Source organism: Liolophura sinensis, chromosome 8 (assembly GCF_032854445.1).
Source record: "Liolophura sinensis isolate JHLJ2023 chromosome 8, CUHK_Ljap_v2, whole genome shotgun sequence".
NCBI classification, from domain to species: Eukaryota; Metazoa; Mollusca; class Polyplacophora; order Chitonida; family Chitonidae; genus Liolophura; species Liolophura sinensis.
Genome location: NC_088302.1, coordinates 29009224 through 29034805, shown reverse-complemented (window position 1 = coordinate 29034805; position 25582 = coordinate 29009224). Strand labels below are relative to the sequence as shown.

Sequence of the window (25582 nt, the reverse complement as noted above, 5' to 3'; positions counted from 1 at the left end):
TGGGCTTATTCGTGTATCAGTTACGTGACCGAGTGCTGTTGTATCTAAACTACCCTACCAGTACCGACATAGACGTACAGCATTTAGAGAGTCTTCATTTCCCAAACGTAACAATCTGTAACCTTAACAAGTTCCGGTAAGTCTTTACTTTATTTTCTCTTCTGTGAGTTGGCATGAGAGTTGTATGTTGTGTGCATCGTGGAACGGCCTAACTTCCGTCGACAAAATATTTACAAAACTTATTTCCTTTTTCCAGACGATTTTTGACATAATCATTTGATGACTTCTCCATGCCCTGTTCACGCCTGTAATGCATGTTTCATTAATTTGCACCAAACTAGACTAATTTGGTCAGAATAGCTTTCAACTTCAAACATGTGGCATTATCATTCATGTACTTAAGCCCCATAAATAAATGTATTAATCAAGAGACTAATACCGCACTTATTGTTTTTAATATCAAATGATATGCCGAATTACCCTATGAACCAAACTTTGGTGTCGCCCTGTAGTTAAACAATACTGTCCATTCTCATTTCACACTCATTTTCAATGACAGAAGGCGAAAAATTTAATCTGTTTTCATTTATTTATTTATTCAAGAGTATTTCACTTATATGTGCGACGGTGGAATCATTTTAAAACACGTTTCCTATTAGATAAAGTCATTTAGACACGTAAACAAAGCTGAAAAGCCTTTTTAGTGACAGTTTTCACGAAGTGACACAAAGACTCTGGTGTCCGCTTCCTGATACCTTGAAAGTGTAGATTCAGATCCACCTCACGGGATAGCACAGAATCCATTTGTGCTCAGTAAAGCTCTGTCCTATCGTTCGTTGATTTCAAGACTATTCTAGGGGTAATGGATTTAGCTTCGATCTGCTCTGACTTTGTCTTAGAAACCACTGACCAGGTGCTCCGCTCACTTTACCGCAGGCAATTTCTGTACTAGATGCCCACCATTAGTTATCCGCGAGTGACGCTGCCTGCCCATCAAGATGCAAAAACACCTTTAAGACGGCCCGTTTTGCCTGTCAGAAATTTGAGAAAAACATAGAAGGGGAAGAAATTTATGGGTGAACACAGACATACCGCCGTTGTAGTGTTGAGAGAAAGACGACACCGCGGGGAAAGTAATACAGAATATCCCACCTGCGCTTGGGCTCCAATCAAATTGAAAATTGAAATCTAAAGCTGAAACGAAGGGTCAGCAGAAGATTTAAGGAGACATGACGTAGCGCCTTGATGTGTCAAAGTGTTCTCTCACACTCATACCCCCCTTCTGGCCAAGACAAACGGTTGCAGGGACGCGTTTCAAACAAGCACCTGCTGCCACAGCTATACATCACCGATGACAATTCTCCGCAGGGCTCAAGTCCTCTGCCAATGCCTCCGCCGTCGGCAAGACTATACTGTCGCCCAGTGTTAATGATAGCTCATGGCGGAACCAACAAGCTGACGTGCAATGGTCTTTTATAACAGATGTTATTGATGATCACAGATAATATTTACAGCCATTAGTAATTTGTTCTTACCCAGATGCCTCGAAACTGAGAACAACTCATATTTGTACAGATCATCAAATCTCAGCTCTTCTCACAAAACTCAGAGGAGCTTTGAATTTTGAGCAGGGAGGTTAAGTTAGGAAATGAGAAGATTGACACAATTCTATATCCTGTAATTGCAATGAATCGGGTGAAGTCATAAAAACCTATTAGTAACAGCCGCCCAGGAGTACGTCCAATTTGTCTAAATACAAAGTCCTGATCATTATTAGGTGCTAAACGGTCCTATGTCGTTGTTAAAATTTAACTAAAAGAACGTTGATATATCCCCAACAATGGTCGGATGTTCCTGTATCCGTGTTTACAATTTCACGTTAGTATAGTATTGTTTTAGAAAAGGTAATAGTAGTTGGGCAGTTTTATTAAAAGTATGATGTTCCACCCTTTCCACCCATGAGAATTCCCTTTGGGATGGACTGAAGTCACTGTAATCAACATTAAACTGTGAAACCAATTCGTCCGTGGGTGTAATTAAGGATTTTAAGAGGGGAAGCATCTTGGGATCACCCCGACTGTGCTGGGTAGTAGACTTAAAACGTCTCGCTTAAAGTGGTAGTTTGTTTTATGGCGTGCATGGGGCCCGTGGAGTGATGTCCGGACTGAGACTCGTGAGGGTGAGTTAGGTAACCACTACAGAGCAGGATAGGCTCTTCAGAGACATTGGGTGGGTGTATTATTTCCAATAGTCCCACTCTCTCATTGCCTTCCTCTCGCCGTCTTTGAATTATGGCGACAAGAGATCGTAGAGATCATGCAATTAGGCCAGGGGCCTGTTTCACAAAGGACACGTAACGTAACGTGCGCTTAACTTCCATGGCAAGCAGCATGGTAGGCATTACGTCGCCATGGAAGTTATGAGGACGTAGCTCTACGTGCGCTTTGTGAAACGGACCCCTGGAACTTTGTTGAAAACGTCGATTAAAACAACATAATTCTATAGGAGGAGATCTATGGCTTGCGCGGGGATAGGAAGAAAAAGTCACGCTCGAATAAAATATGATTATCAATTATTAGCAGTAACGGTTGGCGCTGTGCGCAATCAAGTGCAAAGTTTCTCACCGCGCTATCGTGGGCTGTCAACCGGATCTCCGACCCAGCTCGGCGACTAACGCACATGTCAGCTTCCCGTAAATAGAATAATTCATGACCGAACAGGGAATGGCCTGAGGACAGGAAGTAGGGCCACCAGTGGCGCCATCTATAAACACATTTACTACAGTCCTTTTTGCATGACATACGCTAGGTAAATCATTATTCACCTGGCAATTTTATGTCATATGTACATCTAGGTTGTATTTTATCTGCGGAAATCGTTCTTTGATGTGAATTGTCTCACTAACACACGTGTGCAAATTTTATCTGCAGTACTTAAAGACGAACAATCAAAATAATTTGCTGGCGGCGACTTTTTGTATTCTTTGTTTTCAACTTGTTCAACATAGAAATTCTTCCATGACTCCATGTTAGATAAAAGGTTTGGCCTTGCATTTCAAACTTTAGATGAAGTTTGTTACCGTTCCAACTGAGTTAATTTTGAGAAAGTTGGACCGTAAATTCAAATCTTCATTTTCTCATGTCAATCAAAGATTGACCGGGCAATACATCACTGATAATCGTCTAACAAATAAACGAAGAGATAGGGATTGGATATTGCCAAAGAAGAAGTAGCGGGCAGTCGTACTTTCATTTAAAACAAATAAAGCGTTTACAAAGAAAGTGTTTACAGCTGAAAATCATCAGTTTGTTCTTTGCGCTGTTTACGTCATGAGGTAAACAATGCGTCTGCTATGGTCAACTTTTCTCTCTCGTCTGCTGACCTGATGACCCGTCTATTGCGGGGCTGACTGATTAGAAGACAAATACGTGTGAATAGACCTTGGCTCGGATGGATGACAGGTTCTACGGCCTGATGATAAAAGATCTAATAATTCGTCATGGAAATTTGACCTGCAGTCCCCGATTCATATCAAGCTCGTTTATCTCTTTGGATCAATTTCTCGGGAAAGGCCCTCTTCCGCTTTTCTTCGTTGGGTAAAAACAAAATTTACACTGCAAATTGTCCACGCCGCAGTGTTCCTCTCCACCAATGTCGCCTTATTCCAATTCTCATCCCTCATTGTGTATTATTTAGAATTGTCTGGCAAGAGAATTGCTCGTCCTATAAAAGCGCGTGATTTATTTGGCATCTGAATGGCATGTTTTAATGACCATTTATTATGTATTTTTCTTACGAACTTCATGTATTTTTGGAGGATTCTTGCCTACTTCACACAGGTATCTTCTCAAATGTTTTAAGTTGAACAATTGACAGATGAATGAATAAAGTAAATTGACATTCAAATTCTTCCAAAATTTCATTCATAAATGTCTTGCATTCAGAAATGAAAGATTTTGATTCATGGGTTTCGAATGCTTTGCTTGCGAAATGCTCATCACCATGGTGTGGCTGATGATGCTCATCAAAAGGCAGCTTAATGCTTCTTTCGTTATTGTAAAGTTAATGGCATTGATTCACTTTTAAGGATCATACGATTTCAGGTCACAGATTATCGCGAACATGGTTTTGCTGTTTGGTTTCTGTCTGACTCTCTCCTCCCTCGGTGTTCAAAGATATCAGGGAATTTATGACTGCGGAAAGGTTGTAACCATTGCCCTACTTAACTGTGAGGAGTCGCTGATATCGTCGCTGAACTGAGACGAACGTTGCCTGGGACCGTTGATCTTGAGGCGCTCTTGATCTTAACTGACAATGGATCGCAGCCGATGAGTAAAGGCTAGGAATGGATGGAATTCTGAGAAATTGCTTCAAAAATTGCGATTGGCGTTATAGGCGATCACAAAGGAATATGAGGGATTACACAGGCCAATATCACTTGTCTTTGAGTCCACTGTCCCGAGCGCCATCCACCACACCGTAATGTAATACTTCATCGCCCGGCTCTAACAGGCCATGTTTAATATCGCCACGATGTTTTTCGTCCCGGGTATGTTCTTTTTTGTTTCGTGGTGAAGGCCCACTGAACGAGAGAAATATTGCCGAATGCTTAACAGGAATAAATTTGGCCACCGAACAAGAAACAGAGAATAATATGTAACGTCCATTGGTCATGGCAGGCGCTCCTGCCATTGAAACTGAATACACAATCGTGTAGGCACTTAGCCTGCCTCTTGTAATGCTAATGTGGCATTATTGGAATTCCGGTTTCTGTAATGCGATAAAGGCAGAAAAAGCTGTGCGATCTCAGTGGATAGCCGGAATACGAGCAGCACTTCCGGTTTGGGTGATGGAGAATCCACAAACAAAAGTAGTTGCCATGCAGCTTGTCAAAACCTAACAGCACCTTCCTTAATGAAAATATACTCACCAGAATGTTGTTAAATCTATAACCGGAGCAGATCATAATGTACAATCACATGTATTGTGCTCATCTGAAATGAAAATCTCTTTGCCTGTCCATGTATTCATATAATCAATTGTGACTTCTCGCTTTGCAATATCATGTACCAAAAAGGTGAGGAGTGGTGATCGGACCAGATAATGTTCCTAAACTACAGATACGGCTGCTAGGCCACAGTTAAAGCGGAAAACAAAACCTTCGTACAGCAAGATAAATGTTTTCACATCATTTGCTCGCCTACAACATCATACCACTCGTCAGTTTGTAAGTGCTATTTTTTTGAGGACGACTTTGTCACATTTGTCATGGAAAATTGGGAGTTAATTAGTTGACAGAGAGATAGAGAGGGATTGGGGATGAAAGGAGCACTGCAAAGATGTGTATCGATCCGAGTAGGAAGTGGGGAGCGGGGATTTAAACTGAGACCGAGTCTCCGGACATGGGGTAACCTGTCAGTGTGTAGCCCAGTTGAAATGTACGGGGCAATTGTACCAGCGTGAGTCTGTGTTATTTAGTGTCGTATTGGGCTCTATAAAATGCACCCTAGGACGATACTGGATCAAACTCAGCCTGTCGCCGCTGAGTAAAAGGGAGTGGGGGTGGGGGTGGGGGAGAGGGACGGGGCGCTATACGTCAGGTTACAGCCAACAACGCACGCAATGGCGTCTAGTGACACTTCATCAATTCTTTACAGCAGGTTCGAGAGGCGCCAGATCTATATTGGCGAAAACTTCATCGATCTCTCCTGCTCAAGTGACTAGACCGCTCTCCCTATTAGTTATAGAGGATTTTCAGTCGGTTGTCAAAGACGCACTGCCGTCCTCAGGGTGTTTCTCGTTATGACTAGCAATGATAACCGGACCCTTTCTGCATGCCTCATTGCAGACAACGATCTGGAGAGTGTTATTTTGTACAGTCATGGAGCAGAAATGTTTCATTTGTACATTCTCATTCGAAGTGACGAGCGAGATATGTTTGTGTTATAGAACTGCTTAATATAATAACGTCTTCAAAAAACATCAGTGTTCCATTTTTGCTCAGATGTCAGGCGGGAATTTTAATTATCCGGGTGAATTGTTCATCATAATTATATGCTTTGATAAAGTTCAGCATGTGTAGCACTGTCCTGTCGGGCTGGTAATATCGTCAGAGCATTAGGCTTGACTGACACTTACAGACAGGCTCTCTGTCTAAAACATGTGTGCAATATTGTCTTTAGACGGAATACAGAAAGTGTTAAAACAGTCCTGGGCATTATTTAAACGTCAGCGTCGAAGTCAAATCAATTACTGTGTGGGGTTGAGACCTTTTGCGCCAGTAAGATGTAATCCTTTGCTACTTGAGCTGGAATAATTTCGGACCTGGTTTAAGACCACTGTTACACTTATGACAGGCGGGTGACGTTTTCCATTAGACCCTGATCTTGTGCAGATTGTATTGACAGACCACAGGATTTTCTTTTCAGAGCCTTGAAGTAATTTCTACTTTGGGACGAAAATTGTCTGAAAATGTCTGCAAACTGTCACTCTAAATGGAAGGATAAGGAAACCTGCAAACCGCCAAGGCCTTATTAAATAGGGGTAGAAACCTTTTACAAGTTTCTTGTTTTTCTGCTAGACGACAATAACCCTTTAGACCTTCCCACAAGGTGACTTAACCTTCGGCAGTGTTAAGTGTTTTCTGTTTATTATCAACTCACTTTCCTTACAAGTTTGTAAGTAGTTACAGGTATCCAAACAAGTGGTTTTCTGAGTCGTGTTCATTTTGCGATGTCATATCATCCTTTTTTTTTTCATGCGACTGAACTGTTTTTAACTTGGCTTCACCAACATACTTGCACTTTGTAAGTCCTCGTATGGCCTTGCTTAGTTTTAGATACAGTGCCCAGTTGGACAATGTTGGGATGTATATCATTTAGACATTTTTATGGTTTTGGACCACACTTGTTTTTTTGGAGGGACAGCTACTTTGAGTGTTTCCAAACCAGTGACTTTAAAGTTTGCACATTTTTGCCCAATTCTCCTTCGACTATGATGCTAGGGGATGTGTCAGTTGCTACTTTGTAAACATTTACACAAAAAAGGTAGAACAATACTAGCTGTGGCAAACTGACAAGAGACCTTATTTCCTCGGTTACGTATAACCCTTTCCCAATTATGACAATGTCGACGCTGCTCTAGTTTTGCTCTCTCCGCTGTAGTCTTTAATGTTTACAACTACATTAAAATGTGCTATGTCTGCAAATTTATTCTTTTAACCGTATCGCATTGCACGAAGACAGACTTCTTTATAGCGAGATTAAACTCGTGATTTGGTGTCTCCGACGCTAAAACTTTACAAAGTAAGACAATCATTTGTCAAGATTCTAAATGAAAGGTCCAGTGGATTTAACCTTGTCACTATACCAGAAACTCACAACGATATTATTGGCAACCGATATGCAATTTGTCAAGTAGGCAGGTGCAGGAAGATCATCTGTACTATACCATGCCTACGCTTTTAATATTGGCCGCTGGACCAGAACAAAATGTTTTCACGGATTAATTTTTTTCTTCTTCCACCCAGTTCCAGACAGATTGTGGAAGGATATATTCTGATATAAAAAAGGGTTCCACGCGTACGGGCCACGATTTCCGCAAGGGAAGTGGCCCCTAAAACAGTATTTCAACAACTACAGGGATTCATTGGTTAGAGGTTTTGTGAACCACAGTGATTAAACAGGCATCCTTCCGCCCTACGCAGCGCCCCAGCTTTAATGACCTATTGTCACTTATGGATAAGATTAAGTATTGCTTTTTCACGGGCAGACCTCTGGTGGCCTGTCCTGTGAAGAGGGGTAATGCGGCCATCTCATGGGCATTCCACCTGACGAAATCAGATTTGTTACCTTTGAGGTTGTAACTGTCCAAATGAACACAAACATAGTGGAATCCGGAACGCCCGCAAAGACGTTTAAAAGGAATTTAGGATGAGTAGATCTCAGCAGAATCTCGTGGGACAATTCACCATGTGTTTTTCAACGAATGACATCTGTGATGATTAGTTACCCCTGTATGGGTGTTTCCTGTCGTTAGCCATATATTGTGTTTGACCGTACGTGTTTTATCATAGATTAATATGAAGGACGGCAATTTGAGACAGGATCCTTGTTTGGGTTTAGCAAATTCATCTGGATATATAATATTCGCTTGAAAAACTTGGGAAAAAAAGGCAGAACAAATTAGACCTTAACAAGCACATACATCAGGCAGGAATAATCTACAATATAATTGTCGATTCACAAATAGCAATGGCAGTATTGTTCATGTCGCGTTGTCCATCAGCTTTCAAATCGTAGATACAACAATGACGAAATCGCATATTTACCACTGACGAAAAGCCTTTGAATGAGTTGCCATTAATGAGTTGAAAAATCTTATAGATGCCCCTTGATCCCTCCCCCCCCCCACCATCTCCCACCCCATCACGTATCCCTGTAGTAATGTATATCGCAGTCTTGTCGTATTACAAGATATATAACATAGATTTCAAGGTTAAAACCTTTTCATGTATGTTTGGTAATAACGTCAATCATAAGTTCATTTGTTTAATTCTGTGCGAAATCTAAATTCTCAGCGCTTCCGTTTCTTTGGGCGCTAAATTTCGTTTGAGAATTTGTGTCCCATTTCGTGGTAAGAACCCGGTAACATGGAACGGCTAAAGATGTAATTGAACAGGCTTGTTTTGCGTTTTGCAGAACAAATTGAGTAATGTTTTGAAGGCAAAGACTGTGGTAGAACCCATTAGGCTAACACTCAGTTCGCGTGTCCAAATGCTGTTCAGAACGCTTCAGTGACTAAGGTGTCAGTGAAATCTGTTCCGCCCTTGCTTCTCATGCGAGCAAGGACGCCCTGGTAACAGGCAAGTTGCGATCTTCAATGAGTATTTATACCTCTAGCCAGAATACTAGAATTGTGAGGGGATGCAAAGGCTTGTTATAAATTATTCAATTTTCGATCTACGCATTGCTGAAATAAAAGCAAAATCTTTCGTTCGCCAATAAGCAGTATTGATCTTCTTGCCGTCCCTCATGCGCAGTAAAAGCGAAGACAAAAGCCTCCGGGCTGTGAGGACAAGCGCGTCAAGTTAGGTTAGAGTTTGTCTTCCTGTCTGCAATTACACGCACTTTCCTGAAATCCAACTCTAGCACGCTGCACGTCGTAAAGCTTTGTATTTATGAACAAAACTTAACACTTTTGACAAGAAAGAATATCTTATGCACATATAACCGATTTTATGTTATGAAATGTGCCGAAAAACCTTGTTTATTACACACAACTTTTGTTAAGCGACAATTGTTCTGTTGATTAAGTCGTGCTTCAAAATCCTTGTTTCATATCTTTTAAGGTCTTTTCTAACACGATGAGAAAATATGCTTTAACGCGGCGGAGCGTGAAAGCAATGTAATATGACAGAAATTAATGTCCACGTGAAGGTATAAAAGTGGAATAAAACTCAAGAAATCAAGTAATAGACTTGAAAAATTTTGATTAAAACGCCTTCAATACATAGTTTACATACATAACCATATGGGCATTTTTTATTCACATTTACTAAACAATAGGCAGAACAGCGTTTCTATTGCGTAGAGCTATAGAAATATTAATTTTTTTCTCGGAAGTAAAAGAGGACGTCCACCATTTTTTTCTCAGATAGGATCATCCAGTTCTAATGGCAATCAAAATGTGGCTTTTGCCTCATTCCACCATAAATTTACTACATATAGGTGGTATTCGACAGGCAGTTCATTTCAGACTTACACAGGTTTTTAAATTTAGTGCTTTCTTTTGGCCAAAAGGAAACTTTTGACAGCTTTCAAAATACTTCAAAAATAAAAAAAATCAAAACTCAAATGTAAAAATTTGGATATTTTGGAAAACCTCAGTACAGTTAAAGCAGATGGACGACAGTGTTTTTCCTGCAGGGCGTTGGATGATGTGATAAACAGAATCGTCATTAAGACGACATCGCACCGAATCGTAACCAAGATCTAGGCCAAATGGTTGATGACTTAACTCTGTTGGTCACATGAATACTTGAACTCGGATCTTCTGATTCGAAATGCAGCAACTTACCAAACGAGCTATACTAAACATGAATTCCCACGAGCCACGCTAAATAAAATCTACCTTCTATGTGGAAAAAAGTCCATCAATAAATGTTCAAAGTGTCATTTTGGCTATACAGTGTGATAAAAGAACTAATTATTGTTTTGTTTTTTTGGAGGTTTGCTAAAACTAAACTGCTGCTCGTGTTTTCAGACTAACAATAACAGAGGAGAAGGGTTTGTTTGCGGACATCCACTCAGCGCTTCACGATGATATCTCCTTCACCCATGACAAGGTCAATCTGTTCCGAAACTCAATCGGCGAATCAGAAATATATAGACTTCTTAAACCAAGTTTCTCACGACAAAGCATCCTTCATACACAGGTAAGTAGAGTCTATAGAAACTATCCAAACTTAATGTAAAGTAGTCGGTCTTTCTTTTAGTCGTTCTTTATATTTATATTCATATATATATATATATATATATATATATATATATATATATATATATATATATATATATATATATATATATATATATATATATATATATATATATATATATACTTTATATTCAAGTGTTTTATGTATAACCTCTAGTCTGTATCATGTTACAATGATCTGTTTTACTAACGCTATACCCGAGAGTTTTAGCAAAACCACCCCCCCCCCCCCCCATGTTGGCTAAACAAATCAAAGTTTCTCTGTTTACCAAGAATAAACTCAAATTATTGCTTTTCATAACATATCAGACTCGTAGCTGTATTATTTATAGTGTTAAAATGATTCTAAATTTTGAAAATGCTATTAACGACGCGAGACTTCGAACGGCAAGATTTTGACCCTTAGTCGAGAGTTATATATTATTTGGGCTATTCTAAGATGATAGCAAAATTGAAAAAAATTGGACAAAAATCCCCAGTATAACCCCTATTAAAGTTACAGATAGTGTGAATACACCTGTACTGTTTGGTGATAAGCGCCTTATCACATAAATGTGAATGATTTGAGCAAGCCTTAACGACGAACAGTTTCCTTATCGTTGAATAACACCAGTCACTAGTGGTATTTCCTCACATTGTCTTGTATGTAGTCGTTTGATTGATAACGCGTTCTTATCGCAAAATTTGTTTGCTTTATTTCACAGCTGTACGTTAAATAACGAACCCTGCGAATTATCTGATTTCCAAAGTGTCCACACAGATTTAGGAAGATGTTTTACATTCAACCCAAAAACATCCAGGAGAAAGACCCTCAAAGCTGGTACGTATGCCCACAGGATGGTAGTATCGTACAGATATAATAATCATGACTCCTTCAGGAAAATGGGAGATTTGTCTCAAAATCAAAGATCGAAGGACCTCAGCAGGCCGAAATTGCATTTTTGAGTTTTTTTGGAAACTATATCCACGATTCCTTCTCCAGCTGTTTGTACAGGAGCATATTTAATTTCTTCTTCTTAATGGTCTTCTTAATATAGTCTATTGAGGATTGAAAAGTTATATTATGACCTGTTAAAACTTGCCACAAGTTTGGTAACTTCTTGGACTACAGTGCAGTACTTTAGATAATGCATTCATAGATAACTGAAATATTCGGATCTTTTTGTGTAATAATATCACATCACACTAAAACGTATTTATAACCCGTTTCGGCTACAGCATAAAGTCGAGAGGTTTTTCATGTCCGGACGGGCGTCTGTCATTTACTCCGGGTACTCCGGTTTCCTCCATCCATAACCTTGGCAGAATGTTATCAATCAAACATCAATAAAAAAAAAATAATCACACAAATTACACCTGTAACATTAACATATCATCATTACATTTTCATTCGGTTAGGCACTGTGACCTTTGCTGCGTGTTTTCTTCTTCAGTCACGACTATATTTTGGAATCGGTTTGAAGTAGTAAATCCGCCTCTTTGGGGTTAATATCTCTTCTTCTCGCTCGAACAATTTATCCAGACTTCGCTGAGCAATATCCAGGGTAGACTATTGAGGATCCATTGGTAAATACCTCAGCTGGCGGTTTTTTCCATAACGGTCAACCTGTTCCCGATCACCTCAGTGATTCTCGGCTTTATTCACTGGTCTGGCACTAACAACGGGTGTCTAGGCGTCAAGATATGGCTTAGCCCTTCTGGTCGCGGAAAAATTCGGAATCCCGCCAATGGTGTGATGTCCTTCGTTATAATTACTGTTTCCGAGATAAGCGACTGATCGGAATCGCTGATGACGTATTCTGATAGTGAGTTGGAAAGTTGAGCGGAGCAACATTATCGGCATATCTCGGTCAAAGCCTTCCCGGGCGATCTGAGGAATGGTTGAAGCCACTTATTCCATATCGTCGACATTCTTCCCTCGTTCGGATATTAATAACGTAGGGATAAGAGCGCAGAAAGTTTTGAAGGGGCAAGCCGTAAAACCTGAGTGAAAGGCAGGGAGAATTCCCAAATCGACAGGCGGATTAGCCCGGAAAACATCTGGTGGATCTAATGACACCAATTTATACAAGGCGGCGCTAAGCAGCTTGGTGGTTCGCTGACAGCTAATCGATGGCAGCCTCTCTTCAGAATGCGCAGGCTAAGGGATCAGATCAACTTGTCCGCATGCTCGTCTTTTTCACCTTGCTTGTCTTGATGGACGACACCTTGTTAAATCTCATCCGATAAATCATAGTGCCAGCTTTGAACGGCAACACGTCTCACTTTACTGCAACTTTCTGATCACGATCTGTGGAAAACGTATCCGTGGTATATCAAAGCGCATATGATGATGTTCCATCATTCTCCAACCCTTGTCGTCAGTTTTCTTATTATATTCATCGTGAGTTATTAGCACACCAATAGTGATGGCAGAAAGTCATATTTGCTTTGACAAACTCCACTTTTGACTATCGTACAAGTGTTATAATTGTAGACAGAAATTTACTACTCACAATTAGCCGCAGCCAAGCCTTGCAATAATTAGTAAGCCTGCACGTTGATGCTCATTAATTTTCACTTATAATCTCTACAGAAATATTGATCTTTGAATGTATTAAATATAGAAATTAAATCGGCGTGTATTTGTGTTTTGAAAAGCCTGGGTGTACATATAATTAGTTTTAAAATGCACTTCTCTTCAGTGCCAAAAGTTACCCACTATCACAGGATAGCTTAATTGGTCAGAAGCTCATAAACTTCGCTGCTGTAGTGTAGCAATACCTTAGCAAGAGCAAATGACAGCTAAATACCGTACATAAATACTGTAGTACACAGTGCCAGATGAGACGTTAATTTGTTACTTGGCTTTGGACACACCTTAGACATTTAACTATACTGAGGTAAACTAAGAAGAGACCAGGTTTCACCGGTTACTGGTGACCATTTTGCCAACAATCACACTGTCGTCACTGATCGGATTTTACTGTCTATGCCGTAGTCTTTTGTATTATATCGTTGGCAGTATGGGGTGCCATTTTTACCTCAGCATTGTGTGAGTTAAAGGAAGTTTGGCGCTTTATCCTGTAGCGGTTGTTGTTAAGTGAGCGGGATGAAATACTTGACCCTCTAAAGGATATTCCAGCTGAGATAGTGTTGCTAGGTGTATTCAGATCCCACTCTGAGCACTGACGGCCTATATATCACACATAGCCGTTACTTCAGCTTTCCCGCTCGCCTCGTGGCAGCAAATGGCTCAAACGCCTTTGTGATGCAGATAGAGAAGAAGGAAGAGGTTCTTAAATCTGATAAATTGCTGCTCTGAGGAAAAGGTCTGCCTTCGTAATGCTGAAAGGGTGTCATCCTCAAGGACACTGTGTCATTCCCATAAGTTTCTTTTGATCTTAGCACGCGGGCCAAACACGTGCATCGTCCCGATAGGTGGGATTGAATGAAGCAATCTCCTGCAAAGCAATCTTCTTAGATCAAGGTTAATATACGTTTAAATAGAAAATATATAAATGTTCATAACTGTTCCTTAAAGCCATCAATCACGGACTTGATACTTATGACACTGGTTTCACTCGTGCACCATTTACGCTTTGTTGTCGCCTCCAAGCGTTGATACATTTCTTTATTTATTTGATTGGTGATTTACGCCGTACTCCAGGACATTCGCCTTTACGACGGCAGCCAGCGTAATGGTGGGAGGAAACCGGACAGAGATCGGGGTAAAGTCACGACCATTCACTGGTTGCTGCAGACCTGCAACGTACGACCTGAGAGTAAGCCAGAATGAGATGGACTTGAACTCACAGCTATGGCAATGGTGGGAGGCCCCTGGGCCATTCTGCTGCACCAGCACGCCTCAAGGCCATGAAGCTCCCTCTCCCCTTCCCCTCACCCGATCCCCACCCACCCGTTGAAATTGGCAAAGATCACACAAGTTGTGTAATTGTTCCCAAGTCAGATTTATATGTGACTTATACAGATAATTTACTCAATACATGATATTGTTTATTTTCAGATTCGACGCTTGGTTTATCTCTGGTGTTTAACGTGGAGCAGTACGAGTACCTATTGGGTCCCCGCTCAGCTGTGGGTGTTCGTGTAGCGGTGCACGAACCTGGCCAAGCTCCCATCATGGCCCAAGATGGCGTCAACGCAGCTGTCGGAACCCATACATCAATCGGACTTAAAAAGATGCTGGTAAGGATCATGTTAAATGGATAGATGACAACTACGGTGTCACATTTCTTGCAAATGCTTAGCTGACTCTTAATACATTAATTCAGCCTACAGAAGAAGGGTTCTAAACTCAGCACTATTAACGTTTAAGGGCTAGAAAACGTTAACTCACATCATAAATCGTCACATTGGGTTAATTTGTTCGGTGATTCCTGCGAAATACCTGCGAATGTCTCACTTAAACTGTCAAGTCTGTTAGGTGAACGAAACCAAAGCCTAAAAGAAATCACCGCACTTTGCACAGGTATCTAAGAAGCCTTCTGACGTAAGACCACAACAGAACCAGAGACAGGTAGATTTTAGAACAGGGCATGATGTAATTGTCTAGCCGTCTGAATTGAGGCCAGCTAGACAGTCCAGCAAGAGAGGGAACTTTCTTAGCATCAACCCTTCGCCATTACATAATGTAGTTACGGATGAGATAACAAACCACACTCTTGACCCTAATTCCTGTGTAATATCATGCAAACGTTTATGATCGGCATTTCGATAGACCTCTGTTTAAAATCGTGCCCCTAGACCCGAGCAATCAAAGGCCTTCAGTCTTTGGTCTCGAAGTTTTTAATGCATTCGCAAACAGTTTTGCATCTGATGTTGGCAGAGCAATCCATCTTTCCTTTTTATTAGGAATTTATCAATTTCGTCTCCACTGATCAAGGTAGACGAAGGCTAAAGAATAATGTTTGCGCAGTCTCCGTGCCGTATTCAATCATTGATGTAGTCAGACGTTCTAGGGTTAGTAAGCTTGTCGTTTGCCTTCTTGAACAAAAACTAGTCGCCATGGCGAGCCATGCTGAGATTATAGCCAATCAGGATGAGTCTATTCCTAAACCTCCGATCGCCACTTCCGGCGATACAATGACGAGCAATAAGGAGACACGGGCCGAGAGGCAACCTGTGTCAACACTGAGTCTGCGTTTTGTTCGAATAATTCATAGAGAAGAATAAATTATTGGTTGAATTAAACCGGATTAATAAATGGAAGAACACGCTTCACCATTAGTTCAGCGAGCCCGGAATTTCCTCCACGGAGTTTTTTGGTACGTAATTAACCCTGAAGGGAAGTGAACGCTAATTCTGCGTCCATATCCGCACATCTGGTCAACATGCCGGTCGACCCATGTATTTGACGCTCAATCATTACGCATAATGCTAATTTGAACCTCCTTCGGAAGTTTAATTTTGTTCACCGTTTCATTGCAATTAGAACGCGAAAGGTGACCAGAAAAGGGTACATTGAGCATAACCTTTCGTTTTAATGGTTTTCGTTTCCCTAGTTGTCTAATAATAATAATAGTTTAATAGTTGTGTTTTAAAGAAACATTAAATAAAAAACGCAAATTATACAGCTCTGTAAACATGTGTAGGTGAAGCCAGCGATGTAAAGAGGTAAACGATTGTACATATTTAAAAAATTGGTAAACGAAATATGTGTAAGCAAGGTACACATTAATATTCCTGTGCCTGTACTCGCGGTACACATCTTGTGTACGTTTCATATACAATTGCTTTTAGATGGTCTAATGCTCAGCTGCAACCTTAAATGATCGAGCAACGAGAGCAGAGGCCTTATACATTGTAAAATTATAGGTGAATGTTTGAATCAAACTTTCTATCCAATTTTAAAGTTGAATCTAGCTAATCAACGGCTATTGATCTCCGGATAGATCAACACAAACCAATAGCACGGAGGCAGAAAATCTCTTTAATGAGTTGTAAGTAACCAATTAAATAAAAATACACACCAATTAAATGAATTACACGAGGGACCTTTTGCCGCACAATAGGGAGTCGGATCCAAACCGAAGCGACGGTTGTTCTCTTTTATGGTTGACAAATAAGCGCTGGTATTTCATTGCAAAGACATAAATGAACTGTACACTGAAGAGATATGCCGAATTAGTTTAGGCACGAAGGCTCCTCTTTAAAGCCTTTACTAAACTTCGTGTAATTAATTATTCATTTATTCGATTAGTGTTTAACACCGTATTAAAGAATTTTTCAAAAGTTTATGACGGAGGTCAGGATGATGGGTTCAAGAAACCAGACTTCCCGGAGTAAACCACCGCCCTTTGGCAGGTACCTGACAAACATCCTGACTTAAAGACGCAATCTAACCAGCCAGAGCTGGGCTTGAGCATGCGTAAATTAGATTTAAAGTACGAGTAAAACACAAAATCATTTTAGCTCCATACAGTTCAATTCACTACCTTAGTGCCACGCTACTGGCTCACCAGACCTTTACACACTCGTACTTGTAGCACGCAACTGATGAAGTTATAAAGTAATTTTAACGGTCTACATGTGTTCTTTAAACACAACCGATATCATTCCACTTGCGCGCAGGGACTGTTATTCTGACATGCTACTGCCTCGCTAGTCACATGCTGGTCAGTTAAAATAAACTTACACTAATTTGTGCTGTAATCGTGTAAAGGTCCTCGATGTCAAGACTTGATTCCAACCTTTCTTTTAATACCAGCACGTTAATCTGCCCCCACCGTATGGGACGTGCTCCCCAAACCGAAGGCATCGGAACCAGAGGGACCTGTGTCTGAAAGACTGTGAGGCTCGCCACATCATGGAGCACTGCAACTGTACAATGACGTCAGGTAAGGTAACTGGAAATAGGAAGTCCCATCCACATAACACTGTAACTGTACAATGGAATCAATCATAGAAACCCAAAATTTACAATGACGTCAGGTAAGGACAACTAGAAATAAACGATGTCATGCCCCACTAATATAGAAACTAGAACTGTATAATGACGTCAGGTAAGGCAACTAGAAATAAACGATGTCATGCCCCACTAACACAGAAACCAGAACTGTATAATGACGTCAGGTAAGGCAACTAGAAATAAACGATGTCATGCCCCACTAACACAGGAACCAGAACTGTATAATGACGTCAGGTCAGGCAACTGGAAATAAACGATGTCATGTCCCACTAACATAGAAACCAGAACTGTATAATGGCGTCGGGTAAGGCAACTGGAAATAAACGATGTCATGTACCACTAACATAGATACTAGAACTGTATAATGACGTCAGGTAAGGCAGCTGGAAATAAAGAATGTCAAATCCAACCAACACTGAAACTAAAACTGTACAATGAAGTCAGGTAAGACCACTGGGAAAAAAGAATGTCAAATCCCAGCAACATGGAAACTAAAACTATACAATGACGCCAGGTAAGGCAACTGGAAATAAAGAATGTCAAATCCCGGCAACATGGAAACTAAAACTGTACAATGACGTCATTTAAGGCAGCTAGAAATAAAGAATGTCAAATCCCACCGACATAGAAACTAAAACTGTACAATGACGTCAGATAAGACGATTGTAAACAGAGTTTTAAGTCCATTCAGGATAAAAACTGAAATTACAAAACGAAATCTTGTAAGTGAAATGGAAATAGTCCTACTAACACAGAAGCTAAAACTATACTATGCCTCCATGTAAGACTTTTGGAAATAGAAAGTTTCAAGTTGTGAAGTGGAGACCTGCAACGTATACAGCTGTGTCTGAACAATGGCCTCGGAGAAGTAGAATGCAAGTAGCGAATCACTCGTAAGCGTTACATTATATTATAAACACTTATCAGTTTTAAACTAATATGCATTTTTTGTTTTGCTGCCTTCTACTCCTGTTGTAAATATTTTCTGTATGTGAACTTCAGTCTGAAATAAAACAATTGTTATTATTATATGGTCATGTCCACAAAGAAACGGACCAAAAAAAAGAAACAATTTTATCCCGAGATCACAAAACACTGCAACTGTTCGAGCTTAACAGGTCGAATTTGTGCTTTGTACGCTTATACGTTATCCTGAATCAACAACTGCCCTAATAATGTGTTTTCACTCAAGTGCGTATGGATATTCATACGTGTATGATAATCCCTCTATACACCCACACCAATTGGCCAAACACACGAAAGTGTCTGTCAGAACTTAAACAGAAAATTCAAACTTTGGGTTTAACACGACGTTTTACAAAAAAATACATGTACAATTCACTTTCGTGTCAAGTCAGTTTCAGAATTGATAAGGATTAGACAACAAAAAAGTGTTTTATCGCAGACGCGATAAAAAACATAAATTTCTTTTCATTTTTTATCTCTTCTGATTCTTATTGAAACCCAACCTGTTATCTTTTGCTATTGTTTTATTCCAGATGTCGGCGGATGTACGGTTCGGGACTACTTCTCCTGCGTTCTGCCTATACAAGGTAGGTGGTCATAAACCAAAGCCCCCAGCCTCTTGCGTGACTCCACGTTATACTATATTCATGATAATAGCGGACATGGAACAAAATAAGCTAAACACACCGCATGGTGCTCCGTGAAATATGTATGACGTTTCCGACAGGAGGACTGGCGCCTAGCAGTGCTGGCTCCAAGCACTGCGAACGGGCCTGTGCGTCCTCTCATTCCCCATGTCACTGCCAGACCTTATACGCTGACGAATGGGATAATTGGGTGGACAAAGATTCTGAGCCGCATGAAACTTTGATGAATCTATCATCAAGGTTAAACAGCCATGTACCTGTATGGCCGCCGCCTTGTGATCCATGGCTCCAGCTGCAATCAATGATCTGAGCAACATTTGGAGACATTACACATATCTAAACCTCAGAACATCTACAGAGAAGGATAAACTTGCACTCGTAGACAAGCCACATCAAAGGAATTATTTAACCTGTCCGTAAAATATAAAGTAGTCTTTCGTTTGCTCCATCTCACAAAGAGAAGCAGACAAAATATGCCACATAAATCACTCAGATTTTCGCATTATTCTGCCGTGTATACTTTATACACGTAATGATTGAAGTAATTATTCTTTGGTTTCTCTTCCACAGAAGGCTACAGTTATTCTAATCCTGCCTCCTACAATATATCCTTCCAATCCTGCGGCTGCTACCAAGAATGCGAAAAGACAAGCTACGCCATGGACGTCTCTAACGCTGCGACGTCAGTATACGCCGCTGAGAGCTTTGTGCGGACGTTGCCGGATGTTGTAGCACTGCAGCACGGGTTTGAGCGCGCGCGAGACAAGTACCACCGTGTTGACGACACCATATACTCCTATGACGATGACACTTTGAGGGCAATCAGCGAAGGGTTTAACGAAAGTATGTCTAACATCAGCGAATTTTTCTACGACATGACTTCGTACAAGGCAGAATACAAAAAACAGCTGACAACTTTACATGAAGCGGTTAAGCTTTTGAACGGAACGGTACGAATGAAATATGATAACTTTAAGCAGAAGTCACATGTGGCGTTCTACTCGCTGGACAATACGTTGAAAACCACAATGATGGAAATCGTGGCAAAAGCACAGTTAAGAGAAGACTTTCCGTACATGTCTGCAGAAAAAGTGAATGATACCCTTCAAGACATAGACAAAAAGTTAGCCCTTCTCGTCGTGTCCAAAGACCACGGGTTTTGGGTGAAGAAGTCCATCCTGAGTGAAATGACGGACGGCATAGAAAAGTTCCGCGATGACCTGTTGCTAGGATACGGTCAAATGTACAGTGAATTCAAAGAGACGCGTGAATTCTACGACAACCTGACGAACACTATTCTAAGGACAGCGCGTCTGCTGACAGCGAAGTTGAAAGAAAACTACGACCGTGTGAAAGAACTGACGCGTTTATCGGACCTGAAGGATCAGAAAGTGGTCAACACTTTGGAGGAGGTTTCAAATGAAATTAACACTGCGGCTGACGTTACGCTAGAGGAACTCGTCCTTGATCTTGATAGGTTATTCAAAATGTACACTATTCAAAAAGATCAGATTTTAAATCTAGTGGATAAGCTAGTTGACATTGGTGGATACTTCAACTCGACGGTTGGCAGAATCCAAGATTTGCTGTCATCCCTTGGCACCCTCGTCGCGTCACTGAGGGGTAAAATACAAGCGCTGAAGCAAGAAATCGTCACATTGAGACAGGAATACAAGGAGAAGAAGATTGAAAAATCGGAGCTGGCCAGAAGTTTTAACAAAGAGACCCTCAGTGGGCTTATTGAAGCTACGAAGGTGAGTGACTGGAGAACAAGAGTGCTGCACTAGACTATCGTACATTGTAACATGAAATAAAAAATGAAGAAAGTGTCTGACTTTGATAAAAAGTCTTAACCCGCAGTTTATTAGTGAAGTAAACAAGAAAATAATCTAACGTTCGAAATGTAGGTGAGGTTTTTTTCTCTTCTAAGGCTGACAACCGGAAGTTGATTCATTTGGGATGTCTGGGATTAGTATTTTTGTTGATTCAGATAATGGCGGCACAATGCAGATCTGCCCTTCCTTTTCATTAGGGTGTAATGTTTTCCTCCATGTCCAAACTTTTAAAAAATTTCTATATATATCTTCCTAGGTTAATGAACAAGTTTAGGTCACTTTGTCTTCTGCAATATGTGACACAGCAAGCATTACCGTCACACCGGGGTTCTTGCAAAGATTTGATTGAAAAGGATGTGGGATGAAGTCTTGCTGGGACAAAATCTTCTGTTAATGTTTTGATCTATTACGTTGTGATAACGAACTCACCCAGTAATTCACCACTGTGCTCCATATCTATGACATGTAAAACATTTGTGCCGTTGATGGAGAAGTGCCATAAAATGATGTACATCTTCAGCCCATGGCCAACTTCTACACCTGGGTTGACTAAACGTTTAACACTACAGTTACAGAGATGCAGTCCAGCAGTCTAAGGGTTGTGTTAATGACTTGTCTATGCAATCTTTACAGAGCTTTCTGAGGAACGTCGTCCTGAAGGTGGAAGAGATCCGCGAACGCGGAGTGTTTGTGGCGCGCTCCGTCAAACCGCTCGAGGAGAGAATCAGCGATTTTGACCTGATGCCCAGAGACAAAGTCAAAGCCTTGGTGAAGTGGTTAAACTTTCCAACCATCAAATCCGAGTCTGAACTACTACGGACAACCTTAGAGAGGACGAACACGAGAATCTCCGATTATTGTGAAGAGCTAGAAGAATATACAAGAAACAACCGAATAGACGGAGAATTTTACCAGTAAGCAATAATGGCGTTGGTTGGATAGATATTTGTGAATGGCCGAGAAGAAAAGACCTAAATTTTTATGCTACAACAAGTGTAAAACTTATTTTTTGTAAAGTCTTCCTAATATCGTGTTGGAGTACATAATGATCACAACATAGCCTCATTTACATGCGTGGCTCAGTTGGTTAGCGCGCTAGCGCAGCATAATGACCCAGGAGCCTCTCACCAATGCGGCCGCTGTGAGTTCAAGTTCAGCTCATGCTGGCTTCCTCTGCGGCCGTAAGTGGGAATGTCTGTCAGCAACCTGCGGATGGTCGTGGGTTTCCCCCGGGCTGTGCCCGGTTTCCCTCCACCATAATGCTGGCCGCCGTCGTATAACTGAAGTATTCTTGCGTACGGCGTAAAACACCAATCCAATAAATAAATAAATAAATCATTTCCATGCCTTGTTTCACACCAACTCTTACGTCCGAGTTTAAAAGCATTCAGAACTGTTGTTGCTCACGTTTGTTTAAATGAGCGAAAAAACAAAAAACAATCTCTCCGTCAATAAGCGGATGGTTTTAAGCATCTATAAAAGTTATCTTTTGATTCAAATTCGACTGGGTGAAAATTGTACTTGGCTAAAAAAATGAGGCGTAGAACTTGTGGTGGAAGACTAAATGTTTTTCATCGTTTCTAGCCTCGCAGTTGCAAGAACCTGTCCAGTAGGTTAACATTGTTACTCTCCAAGCTTAGTTAATTTTGTAATTGATTAAATGGTTGTTTTCTTTCTTATTTCAGAAACAACTTTCTACAGCTGGAACTATTTTTCCAAGAAATCAGCGAAACTAAAGTGATACAGCAAGTTTCTTATGGCATTTTTGCACTAGCATGTACGTACTTTTTCCTTATATTGAACCCTGCCAAATTTTCGTCAAATTTATATTCCCGTCCCATATGTTTATATTGTTTTGTAAGATCAACAGCCCAGGGGAGGTAATCAAGCCAATTTTTCATGACCAGGAATGTTACAAAGCTCTAAACGTTTATAACCTGAATGAGGTAGTGTCTCTCCTTTCTTTTGTGTTATATAATTGTGTAAATTTAGGGTGCTGATTACAAAAACAAACAGTCAAGACTTCTACAAAAAATGCCCTCTTTTGAAAATTGCCTTTTGTAGGGCATCCGAGAAATTTTCGATGTTTGTGTGATTTTTTTAAAAAATGTCTAAGGTGTGTATCTCTACACGCAACAGATTTATCCCACACTAGGCATTGACTGGAGTGTTATGTTCTCTCTCCAGGTGATGTTGGTGGGTTGTCGGCCTTGTTCATCGGCGCCAGCATACTCACGCTTTTCGAGATCGTTGATCTGCTGTTTGGGATGGCCTGTAAACCAAGTGAGAAGCCGGTGAAACAACCTAAGCTGGAGGGAGTGCGTCCAGATTACACTGATGTGAGGGGAATGGGCAAAGGAACACAAGGCCGCACATGCGCGCAAGCCTCTGCATGAAGATATGTCTACTTGTACTAAGATAAATATTGGTCACCCTTACAAAGCTTAGATACAGTCCGTGACGTGAGTCTTCAGCCAAGATGGTCTTAGCCAATACCGTGATTAAGGGGGCGCAACTTTTCCAACAGGACACAATAGTGGAGTTATTTCCCTTGATTGACTCCACGCAGCTTTCTCTAGTGGATGTTAAGAGCTTCAATCAGTGATTGTAACTGAATCAATAATCTGAAGAATAAAGTTGTTTAAAACCAAAAGAAAAGAAAGAAAATCTTTCTGCAAAGTAGCTGAAAGATTCATCATCGTCTCAAAGTTAACAAGTTGTGATTGTTGGAAAACAGCGAATGGCATGACCTGTAACATCACGAACACAACATACAGCCAGTCACAGCTGCTGTATTTCTAATGTGGAGAAAAAAAGAACACCTGATTGCCCTCCGGTGATGAGTGTACATGTATATGACGGATGTTTGAATGGATGTGAAACTGACCCTTTCTTAGTGCTACTGGAGTCTTACATAACGTGTGTAATGTGTGGCTTGGTTGCCTGGTTTCTGCTGAATAACTGGTCGCGGAACTGTAACGAACTGTGGCCTGTAACCGCGGAAGAATACACATAAAGTCCCAGACTACATTGGGAACTACTGGGAAAAAATATCAAATCAGACTGACTTGTACATAAATATGTTAATAGCTTCATATACATTATGTACCAGATATTGACGTGTCAAACAGATGTGCTTTTTTCGAGCTTGACTGATAATATGTGGACACTGTAAATATTGAAGAGAAAACGCCTTTTTCCATGGTACTGTATAATACTTGGTGAATTCGTCCCAACTTATTTTCCTGTCAGTTAGAAGAGTGTTAACTATTTTTTCTGGATTTCGCGTGATGCTTTAATTTGTGCGTTGAAGAGACAATGCTTTATGAAGCTTTATATGCATTTCAAGCTGAATGGTTCGAGTACAGCCAACATGGTTAATGAAAGCTTACAGCCCAAATACCGTATATAGCATCTTACATAGGTGGTTTGCTTGTGCGTAATTATAAATCTTCAGCTCGCGCTTGTGACGTCACTTATTCTGGACGATCCAGCTAGGTTAGATTTGGCTGAGATGAAATTGTACTAGTGGGCTGATGTATAGTTTGTGCGATGTATACAGCACTGCAAACCGCTGTTCTGGGAGTTTTTCTCATCGTCTGAACTTCCTATCTTCCATATGACTTATGGATTGAACGATTATGACGTTAGCACAAATATAAGATCTCTAAACGCCGTGATCACGCGTAATATGAAGGATTGACTGATTTATTATTCGATACTTTAGGGCATTGCTGCAATGACCCTGGCCTTGGATGCTTAGACAACCATTCCAGACTCTGTGTCTATGTACCTTTCCCACGGTGCAGGATTCTTTTAAGCATATCAAGGAGTCTTCACGGAAAATACATTCCCCTGGAAATTGTCACGGAGTTTGCGTATCTCTTTCACATTTACATGATAATTTTGTTTGTATGCATTATATAATTGTATATGGATATAATCTGCCATTGATTCACTGTACAGATAACTGATGCATTCTGGTGTAGAGGAGGATGACAGCCCCAAGTCTTCAATAAAAACAATAACTAAATCTGACAACTGGATTCGTTTGTATTAAAGAGTTTTCCCGAAAATACAGGACTAAAACCAGTAATGAATACATACTTCCGGGTTTAAAAATGATATAACTGACAAGTATAGCGTTTAGCGAACTTACTACTCACTACATTTTCAAATAGGTTAAACAGAAAAGCACTCGGACCTGAAGTTCTCATCATGTATAAGTAATATTACGCAAAACCGCCTAGAATTATATTTACGGCATTCGCTATTAGTAAACTGTGATTGCGAGAATGGTGCACTGACTTTTAATTTCGAAGCAAACTGCCAGACGGACATACTCGACCACCAAGGCACAAATGAACAGTGAGAACTGCAGCGATATGATGTTTAGTATCTTCACTTCAACTTATCTTTCGGTTCGTCGTTTAACGAAATGGTGGGATTTCTCGTCCGTATTTTCTATTTAAGCAGTTTATCAACTGTGTAATTGTCTGCATGGTTAAACACTGCGCGTTTTTCTGGACAGACGTATACCTGCTCTAATGTGAATACAGATGTTTGCAAAAGATATTTTGATCTTTTCATACTTAAAGATATGTCGATTTCAAACACAAATATACAGTCTAGGTGATGAGGTAAACACAAAGATAGTCCAATAAAAGTGGTAGTAGTCGATAATAAATACATGTAGCAACCTGCGGATGATCGTGGGTTTCCCCAGGGCT

General features: G+C 40.5%; 1 protein-coding gene across 2 annotated transcripts; it reads left to right on the top strand.

The window, feature by feature from the left end:
- LOC135472901 (uncharacterized) lies at positions 1 to 24959 on the top strand. 2 transcript variants are annotated; one of them, XM_064752627.1, is made up of 10 exons: positions 1 to 136; positions 10264 to 10435; positions 11199 to 11314; positions 14501 to 14682; positions 17204 to 17333; positions 18904 to 18957; positions 19588 to 20771; positions 21486 to 21766; positions 22538 to 22629; positions 23040 to 24959. In XM_064752627.1, exons 2-10 carry the CDS (start codon positions 10320 to 10322, stop codon positions 23246 to 23248), a joined length of 2364 nt encoding a protein of 787 aa, XP_064608697.1. In that variant the 5' UTR covers positions 1 to 136; positions 10264 to 10319; the 3' UTR covers positions 23249 to 24959. The 2 variants fall into 2 exon arrangements, with proteins under 2 accessions (XP_064608697.1, XP_064608698.1); XM_064752628.1 differs by lacking the exon at positions 1 to 136 and having other exon boundaries at positions 10148 to 10435.
- The last annotated feature ends 623 nt before the right edge of the window (positions 24960 to 25582 follow it).

Bases quoted from the DNA above. Each gene is read 5' to 3' on its own strand.
- LOC135472901 (XM_064752627.1), top strand. From the start codon at position 10,320: ATGATATCTCCTTCACCCATGACAAGGTCAATCTGTTCCGAAACTCAA. The intron at 14,683-17,203 runs GTAAGGATCATG...TTTTAATACCAG, and splicing joins TCGGACTTAAAAAGATGCTG to CACGTTAATCTGCCCCCACC. The intron at 17,334-18,903 runs GTAAGGTAACTG...GTTTTATTCCAG, and splicing joins CAACTGTACAATGACGTCAG to ATGTCGGCGGATGTACGGTT.